This window comes from Grus americana, chromosome 2 (assembly GCF_028858705.1).
Source record: "Grus americana isolate bGruAme1 chromosome 2, bGruAme1.mat, whole genome shotgun sequence".
NCBI classification, from domain to species: Eukaryota; Metazoa; Chordata; class Aves; order Gruiformes; family Gruidae; genus Grus; species Grus americana.
The window spans coordinates 90,105,992-90,130,146 of NC_072853.1; the positions used below are offsets into that span (position 1 = coordinate 90,105,992).

Here is a 24,155-nt window from a genome sequence, read left to right on the forward strand (position 1 = left end):
TATGGAACTGAGATGGAACTTATATATATATATATGAGGGCTCTGGGGCCCCCAATATAAGAAGGACACGAACCTGTTGGAGCAAGTCCAGAGGAGGGCCATGAAGCTGATCAGAGGGCTGGAGCACCTCTCCTATGAGGACAGGCTGAGAGAGTTGGGGCTGTTGAGCCTGGAGAAGAGAAGGCTCCAGGGAGACCTTACAGCAGCCTTCCAGTACCTGAAGGGGCCTACAGGAAAGCTGGAGAGGGACTGGTTACAAGGGCATGTACTGATAGGACAAAGGGTAATGGCTTTAAACTAAAAGAGGGTAGGTTTAGATTAGATTAGATATAAGGAAGAAAATTCTTTACTGTGAGGGTGGTGAGGCACTGGAACAGGTTGCCCAGAGAAGCTGTGGATGCCCCATCCCTGGAAGTGTTCAAGGCCAGGTTGGATGGGGCTTTGGGCAACGTGGTCTAGTGGAGGGTGTCCCTGCCCATGGCAGGGGGGTTGGAACTAGATGATCTTTAAGGACCCTTCCAACCCAAACCGTTCTGTGATTCTATGATTCTATACATATTTTTATATGTATGTGTGCAGAACATTCAGGAAGGGTTAAAATAATCTGGTTTTCAGTAACTGTATATATGTAAGCCCATCCAGACATAAATTATGCATCTTTAACAGTGGCTACTAAGCACACAGCTCTCTCTGTAAAAGTACTAAAGAAATGATGTCATGGTAACAGCAGTAGCCTAGTAATTTGTGAACTTGTTATATGCACAAAATACATAATCAGAAAATCAAAGTATAAGTGAAACAATACAAGGAATTTGGTATAGAAGTAAAGACTGGAATTCTTACAACCATATATATTAAACACAAATCAGATGGATGCAAACATAGGTCCCATAACTGTAAACCATTGGGAGTGTAAATTTACAATACTGAATTACTAAATTCTGGGTTGTTTGGAGTTTATTCTAGAGTGAATGGACTGTACCTCCTTAATACATTTTTTCTGCAACAAATTGCTGTCAGCTATGGTTTCTATAGGACCAATGTTCCCTCTTATTTTATCAGGCACGTGCAGATCTAACTGCAGGTCATTGCTCCCCACTCCTGCATCACCAAAGGGTTTTAGCCCCCCAAATTCTGCAAGCACAAGCCGTTTAGGGCATATGCCATCCAGCACTTTAGAATGGCGCATACACTGGAGACAGGCTTCTGACCACAGCTGCTGGTATCTTCCTTAATTCAGACGATAAATAATCCTGATATACAGAGGGTCCTAATCAATGGATTTCAAATGTGCTAATCTTTTTGCATGTGTAGCACCAGTCACTTTACAGTATGAGTCGAAGACGTGGCTGTGTGACTTTTGTATTGGAATAACTACAATCACCCTCAGAAGTGAACAGAGTGGAAGAGAAAACTCAAGCTAGTTAGTAACTTTCCATCTCACATTAACTGTAGGTTATATGGCCCCCTCTGAGGACTTTTCTGAAAAACTGAATTTAAGTGACTTGACGTCATCCAAACCAGTTGCTTTTTTGCCACAATACAACCTTGGACTGTCACTAAATGATGATCTGTCAATTTTTCTGCCTTGGTTCTCTGCTTCTCATTCAACTATAATGAGGCATACCATTTTTCAAGCTTTCATGGTTAGACAGCTGGACTGACTAGATCATTTTTCTGCTGGAATAAAATGCTACTGCACCTCTCACACAGAAAAAACACTGAATATCATTATGGCAGAAAACAGAATATTGTAAACTGGAAAAGAGAAGATCATTCTAAACTTCATAATATAAAATGATCTCATGATGTAAAGTGAGAGAAGCAAGGGTAGTGCTGAAAACTGTTCTGTTCAGGAGTGTATAGGGAGTAAAGAAGAGCATGTAGTTGTTAGAAGTATTTCCTCTGCTGTATTTGTATACAAAGGTCATGAACAAAGGAAAAGGCCAGGTTAACAGCTTATTTTTTGGCATAGAACAAACCAAGGAAGTCACAAATCCAGTATTACTGGGTTTTGGTTTGCTGATCTGGATGAATGACCGTGTTTAATTTGTACTTAATCCTGCATGCTGCTGTGTGTCTTTTGGAGAGGTATTTGGAGAGGATTCTCTGCACTAAGAAGATTGTGGAGTCATTTGAACAAAGTGCTTCAGATGAGTCTGAACAGACGAGCACCTAAATCTACAAGCAAGTAAAAGAAAATTGATTATTTTGGAGGGATGGAATGGGGGAGAAAAGACTAGGACAAGGATGGTGAGTGCTGCATTGACTTCAAATTAATGATCTCCATCATCACAACAGTGATTGCCTAAAATAGAATTGAGATTAGATTTAAACAGTTAAGTGCTTAAGGCCCCTGTGCTCCTCATGCCATTTTAATGGAAAACATTCCACTTCTGCACATTTACAGCATCTTCAAGTAAGTGCAAATGAATCATTTGCCAGCAGAATATACATTTCTGTGCTTTTCAGTGGCCAGACTGGCTAAAGAGTTGTGCTGTTCTAACTAACAGACGAGAGAAAAAGAGGTAAGGTATAGAGACTCCTGCTCTCAACACTGAAGCTCCTTGATTTAAAAACTGCTTTCACCTCAAGTGAGAAAGGTTAAAAATAAATTACAAAGATTACGAGGCAATCAGCACTCCAAAATAAAAGGCTAGATGAAAATTTATTAGACCAGTTTTCCACTGACCAGTGTTTCCCTTTGCATGTCACAGGTGTGTTGCAAACTGCTTGGACTGATGATATCAAAAGGTAGTGATCAATGTACTGAACACTGGGCAACAGTCCAGCTGATAGGTGGGAACAAATGGAGTGCCCTGGGGTCTTTACTGGGAATAATTGTTTCATATCTCCATCACTAACGGGGATGTTCATACAGAATGCACCATCCACAAATTTGCAGATTGCAGTAAATCAAGGGGATGAATGGTGGACATACTAAACAGCAGAGTTTTGATCTAGAAGGATATTGGGAGACATGACTATTGGGTCAACAGAAATTTTATGAAGGTAAACAAGAAGTACAAAGCACTTTGCATGGGGTGGAATAGCCCCATGCATCAGTACACAACAGGCTGACTGCCTGAGTAGCAGCTTTGCTGAAAAGGACAGCAAAGGGATTATGTTGAATGTCAACCTGAATATAAGCCAAAAGTGCACTATCATTGCAAATGGGGCAAAGCAGGCACTCAGCCACATTAGGAGAAGCGCAGCTGACTCATCAAAGTAGGTTATTATCCCCCTCTATTTGGCATGGGTGAGGCTGTACCCGGAACAGTGTTCAACTTTGAGTCCCTGCAGTTCAAGAGGGATATGGAGAAACTGAAGATGGTTCCTCGAAGGGCTGTCACAATGGGCAGGAGCCTGGGTTACCTACCCAAGCCGCAATCTGTGACTGCTGCTTCTTGTTATATTCCCTGGCACTACCAAGAGGACCCTGGCCCTATAACCTTTGTACCTTCTCTTTCCTTAGCTATTAAATTAGATCAGATTAATCTGCTATTAGATCACCCCTTAGCCTCCTCTTCACCAAACTTTACCAGTCCAGCTCCCTCTACCTCTCCTGTAGGGGATGTAACCTAGTCTTGAGGGATTCAGATTAGGAAAAACTTTTAAACTAGAAAAGCAATGCAGAACAGGTTATCCAGAAAGGCTGTGGGATCTCCATTCTTGGAAGTTTTCAAGACGGCTAGACAAAGCCACAGTGTTAATAATCTGCCTTTTTGGCTCCTCCTTCTACCCAGCTTCTCACAACCGCTCCTCTGTTTCCACTGACAGTTGTTGGAGTGGTAAATGTCATCTCTGTGCTTGAGCAACATGGACATGGGATTCAAAGAGATCTCAGACTGTGCATTTGAGCAGGGAAGTGCCTATGCTAATTCCCTCTACCTTTCTTTTTCTCCCATAGTGGTCCTGTACAGCCTGCTCATGACTCTGTCTGCCTTCCTGTATCACTATTGGGATTTTATCCGCTTATTATTGATGCCAGTGAACACTTTCTTCTGACTTTCAAAAGCAACTGTCAGAGGATAATTCACCTCTTCAAAATGTCGTGAGGTAGAGATGGCTGTAACCTTATCCGGAGGGTGGGCATTCAGAGGTAGCTGGAAACAGAGCATAGGACATGGGGGAATTGTGTATGTGGAAGTCTTAAAATGGACATTTTTAAAGACAGATCAAAATAATGATTCCTCATTATGTTGAAAGGGGAGGCTGGTCTCAAGTCTTCACTCATGTTTTATTTCTCTTAAGAGCTGGAGCTCATATTAGTATATCACTGTTGTTAGTTTATAGTTTTCTGCAGCCATGGCTGTTTTCCCATGGTGCTGAAAAGCTTGCCAGCCACCCCTTCTGAAAGAAATACTACCTTAGCTTTGGGTTTTAAAATTTAAGAAACAGTTTAGGCAATGTGTATTAGGCAATACTCCTGTTATCTATGACTAAAAAAAAATTGAAATATTGACATATTTTCAGGCATGAGAGAGCTAGGATCCTTTGAATGATTTTAATATTATATGGTTTGGGTTTGTTTTTTTTTTTTTAAATAGGGCCAGAGGCATGTATCCATCTTTTACCATAGAAGTATTTAGATGTACATACATCTCTCATTTTAAAAAGTACTCTTATAACTTGTTTTACCTTCTAGTCTGAGCAGGCTAATGGTACAACACCTCTTCAGTGCCCCAACTGAGTTACTAAGCTACCATAAGTCTATTCCTTCCAGTCATGTATCCTCATCCCACAAATATGAGTGACACACCAAAACAACCTTGCCCCAAGAATACAGAGCATCAGTAGAAATTTTGAGGTGAGTGATGGCTGTGGGTGGGACAGAAGTGTCCTTTTCTTTCTTTTGTTATAAGCAATGTTGCATTTTTATGGCCATGTCCAGAGAAAAATCAAGCACGGAGCATTGTTTGGATAGCTTCTGGGTAAAGAGGGATAGTAAATGGAAAGAGAAATGGGGATGAGAACAGAGATACTGTGCAAAGAAAGGGAGGAGCCAGACAGCTGGAGCAAACAGGGCAGTATCCTCTGGAGGTAGCTTCTCTCTATTCTTGCCAGCCTCTCCTGCTCTAGCTCCACCTAAGTAGGTGAGAGGGAGAGATCCCTGTGCTGTGGGCACTTCCCGCATGGAGGGAGATGGTGAAGGAAGGAATGCTGAGAGGCTGCTTCCCTGGGATAGCATGAAGATTACACATTTCTGGCTGCAGGTGTAGAAAAATACCTTGTCTGGGAGATGCTGCTCTCCCACGTTAGTCTTTAAATTTTCTCCCTGCTCTCACATTATAGCTATGTCCTTAAGGGTTAGGTATGCAAGTCCTGACTGTGGCAGGAGTTAGTGTATACTGGCCCAGAGATCAGTAACTAGATAATAAATCTCTTTGAATCCTGGCTTGCATTATGTCTTGATAGGAAGTAAATCTCACCTTCTCAGCAGCGAGCTATTCTATCATTGCAAGGATGCTGCTGGTGAATGATGTTTTCCAAACTGATAAATGTGGGATTTCCTGTGCGGCAAGTCATTTTGTTTGTCTTGGGTGTTTATGTTTCAGCTTTATGAAGCAATCTGTCTGGGGAAAAGCCCAGAAATAATTGGCTGAGGCTTTTCTTCTGACAGAGGTCTTTATAACCATAGATCTATAGCAAAACCAAATGTGAAAGTAAAATCATGTTTCACCCTGGTGCTGGGATGTTGAATATAGATAGTTGTGCTTCCACAGGCATATTGTATTCCTTTATATCTTTATAGCTGTTCATTTTAAAACCAGCTAATGCATGGAAGATGAAAAAAGTTTCAGAGGTTAAAGAAAATAGATGCCTGCATCAGATACAGACCCCTCCATAGCTCTCCTGGTAGTTGACTGGAAATGTTCATTCAAACAACTTTTTTGCAAACATTACTCTCAGGGGTAGTGACTGACTTTCCTATAACTTCCATAGCTTTAAAATCCACCTGTACTTTAGGCTTTGTTCAGTATATTTGTTTTTCAATCCTCAGTTGCAATGCTTGAAGAGGAAACAGCAAAACCATTTTTGTTCCTGTCTCTTCATATTCATTTGGCATTCTTTTCCTCCTTCTTCCCAATGGGCTTTCCCTAGCAGACTGCACACAAGCTGACTTTGAGCTCATGCCAAGTAAGCACAGGGACATCCCTCCAGATGGAATTTTAGGAGATTTATTGATGCCTTTGAGTCATTACTATTGTATGAGCCCCGTTTCTTACAGATTGCAAGTTTGTCTCCTGTTGCTTTCCTTCATCTATTCTAAATATTACTTTTCTTTTTCTGCCCAACATGCTAATTCCTGATGGCATCAGGGCTTTTGCAATTAACTCTATCATCTTTTCCTTCCTGGAAATAAGACGATGAAGATGGCTATTACCTGGGGTAAACTGCTTTCTTTAGGACAATTTAAGCCATTTGTGACTTTGGCTCCTTGTTCTGGTTTTGATCCTTAGATGGTCTCAATTTCTTAAAAAATACAAGCTTAGAGAGTATAATGGAACTTTGCAACAACACATCTTGCAAATGGCCACCTAAGGCATAGAAAAGTTAGCAATGCAATGGAGATATGGGAGACAGAAACAAGAGGAAATAAGTATTCTCTTACTTCCTTGTCCTTTGTCAAATATACAAGGCAGAGCAACTTTGTGCCACAGAAGGGGCAAGAGTAAATCACAGTAAATCACAGTGAGAAAAAGAAAAAGCTGTCAGTTCAGCTGTAGGAATTCTGTAAGATTGCTAGTACAGTTCTGTAAGATTGCTAATTAAAAATCAGTATTAAAATACTATTCTGAGAAGTTAAAGAAAGGAAACAAATCTCTCGTAGCCCATCTGCTTTCCTGTAGCTTGTGCTGCATCTGAATCTGCTGTGCCGTGTGATGTTTCAGAGATGCTCAGAATCAGCAGCGCCTCGACTTTCTGTGGCTCCTGAGCCCCATTGGCTGGAAGGCAAAGCAGAGGCGGAGAGTGCCCTGAATATTTTTCTCCTCCACACACCATAAAACAGGCAGCCAGCATGCACTGTCTGACAGCGAGACCAGTGCTTGCAGTTTGAAATTAGTTTCTGCTCCACAGCAGTCACTTGGGCATTTTATGTTTGCTTCTTTTAATGGAAGAGAACAAAAAAACCTTGCAGCATACCAGTGAACTAAACAGGAACTGACCATAGGGGAGAATCTGATGCAAACTTACAGACTCTTTGGACTCTGTGACATAGATCACTAAGGTAAATGTGATGATGATCAGAAACTGCATCTGTGGGAGAGTAAACCAGCATTTCTGAGTTTGAAACCTTATTTTGTATCAGCAGCCAAAGTGTTCTGAACTGCTGCCTGCCTCAGTGCTGGCTTATTTTTCTTTTCTTCCCAAGCTGAAAAGCCAAAGAAGGTTTTCAAAGGAATGCAAAAAGGAACAGGAGTTTTAAAAGCAGGAAGCTGAAAGGGGCTCTCCATAAGATGAATTTCACCCAGCACCGTGGGACACTCCAGCCTCTCCATTTCTGGAACCACAGCTACGGACTGCACGGAGGTGGCAGCGAGCCCAATGCAAAAGGCCACTCCTCGGGAGGCTGCTACGAGCAACTCTTTGTATCTCCTGAAGTGTTTGTGACTCTGGGCATCATCAGCTTGCTGGAGAACGTCTTGGTCATTGTGGCAATAGCCAAGAACAAGAACCTCCATTCACCCATGTACTTCTTCATCTGTAGCTTGGCAGTGGCTGACATGCTAGTGAGTGTATCTAATGGATCAGAAACTATTGTCATCACGCTGCTAAACAATACAGATACAGACGCACAGAGCTTTACCATAAACATTGACAATGTCATTGACTCAGTGATTTGCAGTTCCTTGCTTGCATCAATTTGCAGTCTCCTTTCAATAGCAGTGGACAGGTACTTTACTATCTTTTATGCCCTCCAGTACCATAATATCATGACGGTGAAGCGCGTAGGGGTCATCATCACATGCATCTGGGCTGCTTGCACAGTCTCAGGCATTTTGTTCATCATTTACTCTGACAGCAGTGTTGTCATCATCTGCCTTATTAGCATGTTCTTCACTATGCTCATTCTCATGGCATCCCTCTATGTCCACATGTTCATGATGGCTCGGATGCATATCAAAAAGATTGCTGTTCTTCCAGGGACTGGCCCTATTCGTCAAGGGGCCAACATGAAAGGGGCCATCACTCTCACCATCCTGATTGGAGTTTTTGTTGTGTGCTGGGCTCCATTTTTCCTGCACCTGATTTTCTACATCTCCTGCCCCTACAACCCTTACTGTGTGTGCTTCATGTCCCACTTTAACTTCTACCTCATCCTCATCATGTGCAATTCAATCATTGATCCACTCATCTATGCATTCCGGAGTCAGGAGCTCAGGAAAACATTCAAGGAGATTATATGCTGCTGTAGCCTGAGAGGGCTTTGTGATCTGCCTGGCAAATATTAAACTGAGTGGATATGTTACTGTGTACATAACATGCAGCACAGACTTCCAAGCCTTCAGATCCTCTTTCTCAGCAGAATTTGGGTTAAGTTTTTAAGAGAGAGCACCTCTTTCTGTCTCCCCTCTCTGTCATCCTTGTATGCCATTCACGTGTAACTCATATTTCTGTATAATGTTTGTGATATCTAGAGTTTGTAACTTATTTGGCTGGAAAGATAAGTAGCACTTCATACCAATTTGTAAGTAAGCAAATAAATGTAATGATGAATGTGAAATACTAACAAACACAAGCAGCTGTATGTTCCGGCTGCTGACAAAATAAATAACTTGCCTGACTTACAGTACATATTGGCTGATACTGTTCCTTATTCTGCTGAAGTAATTATAGCTATCCATTGCATTATGTACAGCTTAAAATAGAGCATATGCTTTTCTGTTAGTGGATTAGAGGTTCTCTGAAATTAGAAAGCAGATTTTTCATAAAGGTTACTGCAGCCAATGAGTTGTGTTCATTCATTTTCAACTCTTTTCCTCCTACTCCACAAGCAGCAATTCTGTTCTGTTACAGTTATTGCCTACAACAAGATTTTTCAAACGCCTGCTACCCAGACAATTGAATGCTTGGGTTTTCAGGGTTTTTTTTTCAAGATGATGATTGCTGTATGTCTCAGAGTACCTTTCTGCAAAGTTGATATTGCTCCCTGGAGCATCAGTTAGCCCTGGATATATTTGCTAGACTGGCATCCAGGTAGACTAGCACCCTTCATTCAGCTATGAAGCAGGTACAGTATTAACACTGACAGTACCAGCACCAATGTAAAGTTTCACTGAGAGATTTACCTGATGAAGATTAAGAGGAAACTTCAGTTTGAACATTCAGTCCTTCCTTGTTCTGAGGTGCTGTGAGGAACAAGGACTCTGTGCTTCAGAAGAAAATACGTCCTTGTTAGAAACAAGCTGCCCTGTATTCTGAAGTGTGGTGTTAGCAGATGGGATCCACTGCCAGGATCCTTACAGAGGAGTCAAGGTATGTGTTAATTTGGCTCGAGCACCTCAGACCATACTGTGGAGCGTATGACCTTCGTGGGCGCAATGCTTATCACATGGAAGGGATGCTGGCTGATGAGTCTGTAAACCCATACTCTGTATCTGGCAGCCCTGTGTGTTACTGCTGCTTTAAGTCAGTTCACCTTTTCAGGCATCTAATTGATGTGTTCTCAGTTTCATGCTAAAACGCCACTCTCTCTCCACAGATTTTAATAGGGACGTCAGGTCCCTGATTTTAGCACCTTTGGAAGTGTTTAAAGTATAAATGTGAGTACATAGGATTCCGTGATTCCCTTAACACCTCAACAATTTCAATTTCTATGTAAGGGCATAGAAAAATTAATTTATTTATTCCCAGAAAGTATAAAAACATAGTGGTAACTGGTAGAAGACCTAGCAATTCTGATTTAAAAAGTCAAAATTGAATGTAAAGAATAATTTAGGCTTTAATCCTGGATGCCTGATTTTACCAAGATGAGTAGTGAATGAGTTGGATTAGCAGTCCCATTAATTTTCTTGGAAACAGCTTGTTACCTCAAGCTGCTTGTTGCTTCATTAAAGAAAGACATACAATGAAAAGCTATTCATGAGAGCTCAGTGTTTGCTACCTGAGATTCTTCTCTAGAAGCTGATCTTTCAGTTGTGGATAACTTTTCAGGATGTAATAAAACTGTGACAACATTTGGACCTCTGTCACATAAGGTGGGTCTCAGTATCTTTATCTTCAATTTACTTACAGGGAGAGTAAGAAAGTCATTTGACTTTGTGTATCGAAGTCCCTTGGTAGACCAGCAGCAGAGAAATCAGGTCTCCTATACCCTACTCTTGCACTCCATCCACCACATTGCTTGCAACACACCTGTTACCTTCTTTCAGCTTTAGAATCACAGACTTATAGACTCACAGAATCATAGAATGGTTTGGGTTGGAAGAGATCTTAAAGATCATCTAGTTCCAAACCCCTGCCATGGGCAGGGACACCCTCCACTAGACCACGTTGCCCAAAGCCCCATCCAACCTGGCTTTGAACACTTCCAGGGAGGGGGCATCCACAGCTTCTCTGGGCAACCTGTTCCAGTGCCTCACCACCCTCACAGTAAAGAATTTTCTTCCTTATATCTAATCTAATCTAAACCTACCCTCTTTTAGTTTAAAGCCATTACCCTTTGTCCTATCAGTACATGCCCTTGTAACCAGTCCCTCTCCAGCTTTCCTGTAGGCCCCCTTCAGGTACTGGAAGGCTGCTGTAAGGTCTCCCCAGAGCCTTAGTAAATGATACTGCCACATTATAATGGTTGTTGCGTGCCACATTGTAATGGTTGCTGTGTGGAAAATGTTGAAATATATCTACTACATTAACTCTACTTATTTTCTTCTGGAGGAAACTATAAATATTTCAATAATACATCCCTACCTCATTCCACTGGATAGCGAATACAAAATGCCAAAGAAGGAGGATTAAAGCTCAAGGGGGAAAAAAATTAGTGTACTTAAACTAACAGTCTATACAAAAATCCAATGGACTTTATTAGAGGCTTTTCTCTCTCCCACAGGACATGATGCTAGCTATGCAAAAATGCTCTGGCAATGCAAGAAATTGCTGATGCCAGTATGCCAGTTTGAACAAGACAAAAATCTCACTTGGTCTTTGTTTTGCCTCACTTTCTTTAGCTATTTTAGGACTTTAAATTATGATATGGGGCTCCAGATATTGCTTTTGTAGTCCATGGTTGCAGACAGGGTCCAGTGGAAAGTGTCCCAAGAGCAAGATACTACCTTAGGTGCTCTGAACATTACCTCGAAAGTCTCTTTTTCTCCCCTTAGTCTATACAAGGACCAGACATCTAATTTAAACACATCTGAATTCTGAAGAGTCTGTGCTTCTGTAAATAGCTTCCTGAATTCCCAGCTGATTCTTAAAACTAACAGTCTCATTTCTTTTTGCAACCCAAGGGGAAGAGAAATAACAATTAATTTGTATTATGCTGGTGTGGAGGTTTTCATCAATGGTTTTCTTGTAGTTTTCAAAAATGGTGTGTATCTCTTTTGTTCTTATTTGGACTAAGACTAGTCAAGACAGTTGTGACCCCATTAAGCTCTAAATCTCATTTAGAAATCTAATTTTTCAAACTAGCTTATTCCAGGGTTTTAGCAACTCTGAGCCTGGTTAACAGCTGTTCTGTCTTTATTTTATAAAGCTAAATGTATATACATACTTTTTTAAATGGAGTTTTTAATTAAAGAGGACTTTTTCATTTCATGGTGTTATCTTTTAGAGTGTGATTTATTGAAATTGCTGGCAAACCTCCTACATAGATAATTTTCCTATTCCCAGATACTCTGTTCCTTCTGAGTAGCTGAATCAGTCTCTGTTTGCCTATAATTCTGGCAGCTTTCCAGCAGAGAGCCATAGAAATTGGTGTTGTGAAAGATAAATAAGTTCATCTAGCTTGCTGGAGAGTGGAGACAGTGGAGGATCATTTTCCACACTCGATTTGCTGGAGCTTTGTTCTTCTATTCAAAAGTCTTCTAAGAAAATGAGATTTTTTTTCTTTAAATATCTGGGACCCTAATCACTTTAGCGCTTAGCATTTTAGTCATGTTATGTAACAATGGCACATTCCTCTGTGGCAAGGAAATGGTTTTGTCTCCACTTTACAGGTGTAAGGATTTACATTTTCACTTCTGCTGGAGAAAGGGGGCTAATGGATTTTCTCAGCCTCCTAGAATGCAGTCTTTGCTTGAGCTGGGAATTGATGGTAGTGTTCTCAATAACTGGTTGCAATATAACACACAAAACTTTTGAAGTAAATGCCTTTCTTCGAGAGGGACATTTCTTTGGCTTTGAAAGACTCCGAAAAGCACTTAGGAGGCTGCAGTTTGTAGAATCACAGAATCATAGAATGGTTTGGGATGGAAGGGACCTTAAAGATCACCTAGTTCCAACCCCCCTGCCATGGGCAGGGACACCCTCCACTAGACCAGGTTGCCCAAAGCCCCATCCAACCTGGCCTTGAACACTTCCAGGGAGGGGGCATCCACAACCTCTCTGGGCAACCTGTTCCAGTGCCTCACCACCCTCACAGTAAAGAATTTCTTCCTAATATCTAATCTAAATCTACTCTCTTTCAGTTTGTAAGCCATTACCCTTTGTCCTATCACTACATGCCTTTGTAACCAGTCCCTCTCAAGCTTTCCTGTAGGCCCCTTCAGGTACTTTAGTACTTTAGTTGGCCTCAGTAGAGTGGATTTTGAATGATGATCCAAGATCCTCTTTACAACTAAAACATGCTATCATCTGAAAGCAAGGTGAAATGCACTGATGGACTCACATATTACTGAATGTGCACCAACAACAATGCTTTCAGTTGCGCCTTTAATAGATGTGTAGAATACACATTATTGAAGTAATTCTAAAATGACTTTGTTGTTGTTAAACTGATCCTATTCTTCAGTGTGTTCATTGAGGGTGTCCTGGTTTCAGATGAGATAGAGCTAATTTTCTTTCTAATAGCCGGTATAGCACCGTGGTTTGGATTTAGGATGAGAATAATGTTGATAACACACTGATGGTTTTAGTTGTTGCTGGGTAGTTGTAGTGTCTACAGTAAGCCAAGGACTTTTCAGCTTCCCACGCCCTGCCAGGCGCACAAGAAGCTGGGAGAGCACAGCCAGGACAGCTGGCCCAGGCTGGCCACAGAGATAGTCCCTGCCATAGAACATCGTGCTCTGGATGTAACTGGGGAAGCAAGCTGGGGAGTGGGATCACTGATTGGAAATAGACTGAGCATCGGATTGTTTTTTTTCACTTTTGTATGTGCTGAGCAATTGCATTTATGCCTCATTTGTGTTATTGTTATTACTACTATTATTAGTATTAATCTCCTCCTTTGTTATCCTATTAAACTGCCTTTATCTCAACCCACAAGTTTTTTTTCCATTCTCCTCTCCATCCCCTTGGGGGTGGAGGGGTGACCTAGGGGCTGCATGGTGCTTAGTTACAGCTGGGGTCAAACCATGACAAAGGTCTCCTTCATTCTCAAGCTGAATTCTGGTGAAGAAGAACTTCAGTCCTGATGTTATTTATAATATCCTGTATTGCTTATAGGCTTGAATAAAATTTGCAGTCTCAATCCCACTGGAAGGAGCTCTCAGAAAATGTACCTTTAGGGATGAAATCTTCATTATTTGTCCAGAAATTACTCCAGATTTTAAATTAATATTCCAATCCTTTCAATCATGTGTCAAGTATCCTAGGATTTTCTCTTTGTATGAAATATTTCTCTTATTAAAAAAAGACGTCACATGTCACAGGAGCTGTCTACTGCTACTACAGATACTCACTGTCATATAAGCCAGGTTATGAATTGACCATTTTTTTGTTTCAAATGGTTCAGTTGTCCTAGCTGTTTTTCATATCTTTGCCCACTCTGTTCATAGAAGAAATTTTCAGATTTGTGGATTAAAAATCACGCCCTTTGAGCTTGTAATGTAAATGTATTCATCAGTTTTGCTTTTACCCATTTGTTCCCTTGCAAACATTATTCATTTGTTTCAATTGTTCTCCTTCACACTTGGTATATTTCTGTATTGGTGTATTTCTGGACTGCCATCAGTCTGAGCTCTCTGAGACACCCCTTGCCTGTGTGGTGGGTTTCCCTTTGGCCAACAGCAAAACCCCCACCCAGCTGCTTGCTCACCCCCCACCTTAGTGGGATGAGAGGCAAAAACAAGAACAGGAACGAGAAAGCTCATGGGTCTGGATGAAGACAGGGATATCACTTACCAACTACCATCACAGGCAAAACAGACTTGAGTTGGGGATAATGAACTTAATTATGGCTAATTAAAATAAACGTTTACTTACTGATTCAGCTAGTGGGAAACAAAAAGACAAACAGTAGGTCAGCGCTTTGCCCTTTTTTACCCAAGGCACCCACCCGTGGCTGAGGGGCTCAGCTGTGCCCTGCAGTGGGGCCCTTGGAGCTGGCTGGAACCGGCTGTGTCCAGCACCGGGCAGCCCCGGCCACTCCACACAGGGGCCGAAACCACAGGCCCCCCACTGCCAGTGCCTGGGCACCCGCACCCGGTATGACATGGTAGGCAACAATACTGTAAGCAGCATTTCAGGTGAAGTACCATTGCTCTGTACCTTTTAGTTCAGTTCCACAGAAAACTCCTCACCTAAATTATTTGCCTCTCTCATGTCCGTAGTTTCTGCGTGTCTCCTTTGGGTTTTTTTTCCCCTGCAATGAGCTAATCAACCCAAAATGTTCCCCTCTTGGGCTCTTTCCTGCTGAAGAGCTCTCACTGTAAAGCTTCAAAACCTGTTATTAGCATCTGAATTAATGACTTTGAATAACATCTTGTTGACTCCCATCCTATTTCTGTTATTTCAATCCTCAGAATGATCCACTTTCCCTAACTGGTTTTCAGCTAGTCCTTTCTGTGGAAATTGCAGCCAACCTTTTACCACCAAGATCTGGCCCTGGCACGTCCCTCCTGACACAGGCCGGTGGGACCCACACGTCAGGCTGCAGCCTCTGCTGGCCGTGTAAGCAAGGATCCTTTGTAAATCTTGCATATGTTGTGCCGTGCATTGATAACAAATAATTTATATAGGTTACCAGGTGGCAAAAAGAAAACTGAAAAAAATAAAGGCGTGCAATTTGCCATACTTAACTGTTTTTGAAAGAAACACATTATAGCTTATTAGAGCTTTATTCTTTGTAAAAGGCAGTGAGTGAGTAAACAAACAAAATACATTTGGAGCCAGTATCAGCAGAGCATAAACAAAACACTTTATCCATGCAATAATCCGCAGCAACCATTCTGAAGTGCAGAAGGAATTAAAACATATTATGAGGATAGTAGTTGCTATAAAAATATCTTGAGATAACATCTCTGTGTGGTTCTGAGATTTCTTCTCATGCTAACACAGGTCACGTAGAGTTCAACATACACTCCTCAAGTACATTATAAAAAACCCAGCAAGGTTTCTAACGTTTTATTCAGTACAGCCTGAAAAAACAATCAAACTTGATTTGAAAGGGGAAAAAAGACAAAAGAAGGCATCTGAAAATTAAAAAAAAAAAGGAGGGGGGGAATGAAATTGCTTCTATTGAGGTAATCACTTTCCACACTTTCCCAATTTTGGCTGGGCCAAGGGAATCTGAAAGCTTTCTGGAAAGCAGGAATTGTGCAGATATCTGTCCATAGATTTAACTGCCTGTGCATAAACCTGCCAACTTCTGATTGACTAGTGGGTTTTTGCATTAAAGCACTGAAAGTCATCTTACAGTGTATACCATATCACTGATGCTTCTATTTATCTGGATACACATACAGACACAGTAAACCTGGAAAAAAGCTTGGCTGTGCATGAAGACAAACACAAATAATGCATGTTTGGTAGAAGTAAATCTTTACTTTTTATCCTGATTTTTTTACTGGGGAGATGAAATGGATGTCATTGCTTTCTTATGATTACTATCTTCAGCCTCAACCATGGAAATGCAATGCTCACAAATAATACAGACAGCCTAATTTCCCCGCCCACCCCCTCTCTGCTCCCTCCACGAGACAAAGATACTGGTTCTCAGTAAGGATTGTCTCCAGGCCAAATAGGGTGGTATTCCATCCAATATTAAAGGCCAGGGGAGGTTTAGATTGGATATTAGGAAAAGTTTCTTCACTGAAAGTGTTATCAAGCACTGGAACAGGCTGTCCAGGGAAGTGGTCGAGTCACCATCCCTGGAGGTATTGGAAAGACGTGTAAATGTGGTGCTTAGGGACATGGTTTAGTGGTGAACTTGGCAGTGTTAGGTTAACTGTTGGACTTGATGATATTAAAGGTCTTTTCCAACCTAAATGATTCTATGGCTTTTATGGTTCATGGTGTTGTTGGTATAAACTCTCCTTATTTGTGAACTGTGTACCAGTGCACACCAGCATCACTCAGTTTGGGACTATTTATCAACTACCAAATGCCCAAGGCAAAAGTCTGAGACAGAGAATCCATGAGGGTGTCAGCTGAAGCAAGAGATGAACCATCTTAATTGCTTTTCAAACAACTCCTCTCAGACTTGAAGATCTGCTGGCACATCAGGAATGCAATACCCAACAGCCGGGGAATTCAAGGAAGATTTAACTGTGGATTTGGACTGTAAATTTGGTTCTGGCCTCATGGAAGACACATATCTGTGAAGTTTTCATCAGTCCTGCAGTAAATCCCATATTTCTCACTACCTTAGTGCAACCAGGTGACCCAGGCTGTTCCTTTCCCTGAAAGCAGAAGATAGTGCTTGACTGGCTCAGGAGAATGGGACAGTGGTAGAAACTCAGAGGTAAAATCTGAGTAACCTAATTTGATGTTAGTTCAAGTTATTTGCTAGAGATGGTTTCATGCTCTTACAGGCCTTGCTATGGGCCATGTTTCAAATGTATCTTTATACCAATAATGTCAGAGCTACTGTCCCAGTAAGAGCTTGGTCAGTAGTAAGATATCTGCACTAAAATTAAAGGAGTATGGAATTTTATATACTATACACACACCATACGACATGTATAATTTTAGCCAAATTTTACCTAAGTTTTCAGAAGGCTTTACCTGCTTCTGAATACCAGCCAAAGAGAACTCTGATTTTGGATGCCACAAAGTTAGGATCCTTTGTGTATCCAAATATTCTGAATACTCAAATATCCTTTGTGTGTCCAAATATTGTGCTCACTTTATGAAATCTCAGTCACTTCTGCCACATGCGGTGCCTTAGTGGTCAAATCCAGAATTATAAGTTGTGTACCATCTGATACATTCCCAGCTTTGAAGATTCTCTTGATCTCAGCTATTTTACCTCTGAAAGAAATGTTGTGATTGACTTCACAGAACTGAAATGGTCATGATGCTTTAGACCATATAAATTGACTGCATGTAGATATTGAAAAACAAGACCATGGACTTCATGTTTTCCTTCAAATAATTGTAAAGTTTTGATTTGTCTGTGGGGGTAAAATCAATGAGAGGAATAAGATGCTATCTTATTAAATGAAATTTAGTTAGAAAGAGGCTTTTTGAGGCAGGGTGTAGGATCGTTGTTTTTGTTTTAATGAGTCAAACATTGTTTTCTAAAGGAAAACCAATTTCTCAGACAGAAAAAGTTGCAAACCAGTCATAGAGCAGTGATATGTTTGTACTGCCTTACTAAAAATTTAATAGACATAAGTAACTACTAAATGTTGTACTTCAGAACTGGATTTCTACTTTTTCATTCTTTTCAAATACTGTGTCTAGTGAATTAACCCTATCCCTAACAATTTAAGGGGATATTTAGCAGGGAAAAAATAGATAAGGAGCAAACTCTTTCTCCTAATGGAAGCAATAGGGGACACTTCATGGAGCTGATTGAAGCAGGATTCAGAAGATAGGATGGAAGCTGGCTGTAGACTTGGGGAACTTACTGCCAATAAGAGCTGTGGATGCTAAAAGTGTACGTGGTTTCAAGGAAGAACTGCCCAAACTGTTGGGAGAGAAATCCAATGAGTCTTACTAACGGCACACATCCACAAACAGCTCAGAAAGTCTATGAGCTGTAAATAACAAGACACAGGAGAAGTATTATGGAGCAGCATTATACATACTTACTGCCTTCCCTAGCCAGTGTAAGGGCATATTTTCCTGTTGGTTTTCCAGTTAGAGAAGCATTCTTAACTAAATTAAATGTCATTTCCCGTTACCAATAAAAAAAAGAAAAAAAAAAGGAAAAAGAAGAAAAAGGTGAGGTGGAGTTGTAAAGACGCAAACCTGGAGAAAACCAAATAATTGTTGGAGATAACAAATAAAGAATGGTGAAAGGGTGAGGACTAATGGATCAAAAAAGTAAATTATATAGGACTGGAGAGACACACAGAGCAGAGTATCCTGTCTCTGCCTACCTCTCCCTTAGGTTACCCACTGTAGTTAAGGATGGTGTCAAATGATGTTTTGGCCAGAGGTGTGACTGGTGAAGGGAACAGAAACAGGCTACACCATCACCAGGTCACCTCCATCAGGCTTCGTCCTCTAGTGCTGAGGATAACCAGCATGGGCAGAAGATTGGCAGGAATGTGGCTTGTGGGGACTTGGATGGCCACTGCTTGAGGTAGGATAGCTTCACATTAACCCCATATGGATAATGCCATGCCCTGATATAGGACAACAATGGCTGTTCTCAGAAGGTGCTTTCTTACCTGATGTCCTGATATAGAGCTGCTTGGAAGATGAGGCCAATGGCCAGTCTTAAAGTATGCTGGCATATTTTATGTAGGCAGCATAAAATGCATAAACCAATGTGTGTCTATGTATGTGTGTGTGTGTGTCCCTGGTAGGTAACCCCCTCCCCAGCTTCTCCTGGAGGAAGTGCTCCTGTCTGGAAGTAACCAGATCCCCAAAGCATTGCTGTGGGTTTCCCCTGTGGCTGCCTTTGCCCCAGTGAGATACAGACTGATTGCCACTTCTGCTCTTCTCCCTGGATATTGCTGATCCGAGGGAAAGCTCGCCTGTGTCCTGGGCTAGCTGACCAGCTTCTCTCCTCTTGCTAGGCCTCCCATAGTCTATGTTTATCTCCTTCCTAACTGGGGTGTACGCACATGTCCTCTCTCAAGTTGATTTCTGATCTAAATGAGCTGTCATTTCCCAACAAATAGTTCACAACTGCAGCAGTACTTTTTTACATGCTAGAAATATTAAAGCAGTTAGTGACACTTTCTTTTATCTGTATTATCATGGGACATTTGAGTTTGCAGCCACAGAGATACATTGGGAAGAGCTACCACTCCAAATGTATATATTCAAACAGTGCCAGCATAGCCACCTGTCACTGAATTAATTACATGATTTTGATGTTTCATCAGTCATGGAGATGGACCTTAAATATGGAAGCCTCAGCTCACCTGCCATGTTCATCCATTTTTTGCTTCAACCTTGAGATTGCTATTCAAACGTTGGGATGCTCAAGGAATACAGCTTTCCATGTTCAATGGAAAAGTTTAGTTTATTCCAAACTGAGTCTGGTTTTTAACCGCCATTTGGAAGGATGGTCTGAGCTCAGGAAATCCCAAGAACAGATGCTCAGGGAGATATGCGCTTCTCCGAGTATCTAGGTATACAAAGAAAAGCAGAGGTTTGAATTTGTCTCCTTCTGAGGTGCAGCCTTGCCCTCCCACATGGTATTGTGGATACAGCAGTATAGCCAGGGAGTGCCTTGTGCGATGCTGTGAAAATGTGTCTTCATAGGGCTTCAGCTTTCCTGCTGGCCAGAGAAAGAAAAGATAGAACACATTCACAGCTTTTCTTACCATTCTATGTTGTCTTAATAAATAATGAACCAATTTTCTTGTGGAAAAATATAATTTACTACAAAGTCATTAAGACCATATTTAAGGCAGAGGAGCTTTGAGCTCCTCTTGCACTATATTTCTTGCCTTCTGAGATTTAGTTTCTTAACCTGAATGTGGTAGTCATATTTTCTTATCCTCATTCCCCTAAAGAATATCAGTTAAACTTTCCTGCTGTCTAATGCAGGAATTAAAAATGCAGACAGAAAGTACGATGTGTCGTTGGCATCCCTCTGTTCTGTTGCAGTGCCTTTACTGATGACAGGGAAATCTCAGATGTAAACATTAATTTCCCAATGATGACAACAGGGACAAGAAAAGACTCATTTGTATACACTTTCCCCCCTCATTTTCTGGTTTATAGGCATCATATATCTTCTTGTAATACAGATTTTATAGCCTCTTTTTTAACAAAGGACCAGCCTCAAAAAGATTGGATGCAATTTAGGGAAAAAAATCAACTAAACCCCAACTCAGCATGGTAATATTGTTTATTTAAGTCTGACAGCTACTCAGGCTCAAATTGATCTGCTAGCTGTACAGTAAGTAGTGACCAGATGGCTCCAACTTCAGCTTACTACATTGTTTTGAGGAGAGGACATTCTTTGATATAATTTCCTGAAGGAAAACTTGAAGGCAACACAAGAAGGTAATACTTGGCATATCTTTCAAAACAGAGAAACTCTTTTTTCCATATTAGATGCTGGGACTGCAGCATGCAAGTCCTGCACTTTTGCATTTGGGTTTTCTCTCTTTTCATTAGCTGAGATTTTTAAAAAGCTTTAAATAACCTGGAATTTTCTAATTAGAAAGGCAAAGACAGATCTGAGAGGGAAGCATTTTTGTAGGCCAGGTAGCTCTACCTTGGAACTCTTGACGTGTTGAGTAGAAAATCTTTGTACCTGATGAATCTTACCTAATAATAAATTTCTGTAGATTTTTTACTCTCACTTGTTCAAAATGGGTGTTCTGGAGCATTAATGTGAGTAAAAGCAGTCACAGGGGAAAGAAGTGATTTAGAAACACCAAACGTTTTTATGTTAGATGTTAACTGCAACATATGATCCACCTTCAAGGTAGCTGAATGTGAAGAGCTGTGGTTACTGAAGAGCATCCAGAGTCATTAAGTTCGGTGCCTGACAAACAGGAGTGGAAGCAGCTCTTTGACCTTAGAATCTCTATAACTTACAAATCCCTCCATCTAACAGACTAACACATAACACCTACTTAAAAAAAAAAAAAAAAAAAGAAGAAGAAAAAACCAAACCAAAACCAATCCTGTCTGTCACACATGCATTTATACGGCAATTTTTTGCCATGCAGTTTCAGCATTTTAATTACTAACAGGCTGTAATGTCAGAGGAAGGGAAGGCATTCCTATATTTTGTGCTGGGCGAAGAATTTAATTCTGGTAATACTAAACAGCTGCACTTCTAAAAGGTCTCATTACAAAGACAGTGTATCCTTTGGCTGACATGCTTAGTTTCTTGTGTGACATCTCCAGACTCTTCCATCATTCAACTTGTGTTGCCCTCTCCAAGCTCTACATGTGTCAGAAAAGGAAAGGTGCCCACCTCCTCAGTAGGTAACACTGGAAAGACTGCGTGCTCTTGCTGCGTTTCCTGACTCACAACAGAAAAGTTCTTGAGCATGATCCTTGATGCTTGACACAACTGTAGATACTGTTTTATATGCTGCAGACACAGTAGTAGTTTATTGAGTTCGCAGTTTAGGTCAGGGGATAATTCCTCTTTCTATGATAACTCTGCAATTCAAATGAATTAATGAGAACTCGCAACATTTTTTAGCAAAGAAATTGAGTTTTAAAATCAGTTTGAGAAAGAAAATGTGTCCGGATTTTTTTTTTTTTTTTTTTTTTTGCACAGCCCAGTAGCCAAAGGAATAGGCTTGTTTTAAAGGAATCCTTCCAGAAAAGACTGTGCAGTTCCTTGTGAAAATGTGCTCCTTTTGGCAATCTTAGCTGGCATTTCTAAGTGACTGAAAGGAACTGTAGCTTGGTGATCCAGGCAATGAATGATTTTCACAGCTTCCTATCCCATGAAGTATAATGCACAGAGCATTTGTCTCTGAAATTGGGTAGGTTTATCAGCTCCTGAGGGACCTTTCAGTAGTTCTTCCAGGCTATTACTATGCTTCAGAGGTCACATAATGCTTTGACACCAGTCCAAATAGCTTAAGATGAGCTTCTGAACTTCCATTTATTGTTGCTTTATAATAGGAAATGCAGAGAAAATTTAGTTCCAAAGTGAATTCTAAGATTAAATGTCCTGAAGTTAGTAAGAATTTCAACTTCTGAAGGGGTTGATACATAAATATCTTTAACAATTAAGGCAGTATGAGTAGGGAGACGTTAATCTCTTGTGCTACCAACAGAGATTCAATCTAAAGGAATTTAGAGTTTCTTGTTAAAAAGGTACGGATTTTTACAGGTGCTAACTTTCATAGGTACAGAACAATAGAACATTAGAAATAAGCAGAAAAGTAACAACTTTTCTAGCTATAGATAGTTTAATGATTGCTTCTAATCAGAACCTGGCTTCTAATTACACTGAAAATGTACTTCACTGAAATCTGCCCTCAAAATGAATTTTAAGAGAAAGATTATAATGCCACTTGAAGCAGTACCTTTTTTTTTCTTTTTCTTTTTTTTTTTTTTTTTTAGCATGTCATTTGCACTGCTTTTACTGGTTAATTCACTTGGCTGTCATTAGCATCCATGTTTTCTATTTTACTGTATCTGCAACGTTAAAGTAGGAAATACATTTCAGCTCTCAGGAGTGTCCTTTATTTCTTAGATTTTTTGGCCAGAAAATCAGTGCAATTTAGAACTTTTGCTAAAACATCCCTATAGAATTGCATAGTTAGCTAGAACAAGTCTGAAATAGATTATTTTAAGTATATTGCATATATCTTGGTTTGTCCCAAAAGCTTCATCAATTTAAATCTGTTCTCATCAATTTGGGGATATTGAAGTCTTTGACAATTTTCAAGCACATCTGAGTTTGTTCTGGTTTAATACAAACTTTTCGTCCCTGCTCAGCCCCAGAGGAGTGAGAGCTCTGAAACTTTCATAGCAATACAGAAAATTCCTTAAATGTTCCCACAGCATCATGATGACCTCTTTCAAGTGATTTAGCACTCCTTGTGTCCTATTTCCTTGTCTGCAAAACAAAATTTAAAAAAGATTAACTGCTCTGCATGTCTATTGAGAATTTCATGGTTTTGATGTCATTTAAAAAGGAAATATTTATGTGACATTAGCTTCTAAATCCTGAAACCATATTGGATCCCACTGACTAAGAAAGATTCTATATAAATGTAAGGTAGTTACTAGTACAGTTGCTGAAATAGCGGAAGCTGAAGTTCTTTTGTATGTGATATGCTATTGCAATCATTTCCCAGGAAATGAAAGTAATGTCCCTGAAAGGTGAGTATGTCCCCCTCACCCCTGTCTCTCCCTGTTTCAGGAATCTCTGGGGCTTTGGGTCTGGGAGCAGTTTGTTAAAGCACTGGCAGGGAAACCTTAAGACTTCCTTTTTTAATGATAAAAGTCAGAATGCTTCATCTTGTCATTCCAATGCATTGTGGAAACTGATGAGAAGGAATATTGCTCTCTGCTTAGCTTTAGTTTTTGAAGGACATTTATGCGATACTAGTAGAAGAGCAGTAGTAGGAATACCAATAAATATTTAGAGATTATAAGCCTCCTTGTGAAACTCTTTGGTCCAATTCTGATCCCTTTGAAATAGGGATAGTAAATCTAGGCTGACTTCAGTGAAGTCTGGATTTCACCTCTGACATTTAAATGCCACTGTTGTGGCACATATATTTACTGGGAATACAGAAAGTGCATTATGAAATGAAAATAACCTTTGCACCAAGGTTTTTATCCCAATTGCAATATTCTCTGATGACATCCCATCATTTTTTCTTTTCTTGTTAATATCAGAGTGACCACTTGAAAGACCCCAAAGGTCCAGGTGCTATTTGCACAAGTTTCTACATGATCATAAAAATCAGATTCTAAACACTCATCAGAAAGCTCTGCCTTAACCTTTCTTTATCTCTCTTGCTTCACAGGTTTTATTCTTCCCCAATAAATTCGGCTGTATACTGTTCTTTCCTCAACAGTTCTTCCTCTAAAATTTTCTTCCATTTTCCTGTGCATCCCCTCAGAGGTTTCTTTACCTGGGAGGAGCATGCTTAGCTGGAAAGTGTGGTGGGGTTGGCAGGAGGGAAACATTGCAGCTAGATGAACGT

General features: G+C 40.5%; 1 protein-coding gene and 1 long non-coding RNA gene across 3 annotated transcripts in view; both read left to right on the forward strand.

Moving 5' to 3' along the window:
* LOC129202928 (uncharacterized) overlaps positions 1-24,155 on the forward strand; it is a 47,999-nt gene that overhangs the window by 16,377 nt on the left and 7,467 nt on the right. The gene's annotated exons all lie outside the window — the stretch shown is intronic.
* On the forward strand, positions 6,872-8,459 carry MC4R (melanocortin 4 receptor). 2 transcript variants are annotated; one of them, XM_054816611.1, is made up of 2 exons: positions 6,872-6,889; positions 7,587-8,459. In XM_054816611.1, the coding sequence occupies exon 2, from the start codon at positions 7,695-7,697 to the stop codon at positions 8,457-8,459; it is 765 nt and encodes a 254-aa protein (XP_054672586.1). In that variant the 5' UTR covers positions 6,872-6,889; positions 7,587-7,694. The 2 variants fall into 2 exon arrangements, with proteins under 2 accessions (XP_054672586.1, XP_054672585.1); XM_054816610.1 differs by lacking the exon at positions 6,872-6,889 and having other exon boundaries at positions 7,464-8,459.

Bases quoted from the DNA above. Each gene is read 5' to 3' on its own strand.
- MC4R (XM_054816610.1), top strand. From the start codon at position 7,464: ATGAATTTCACCCAGCACCGTGGGACACTCCAGCCTCTCCATTTCTGG.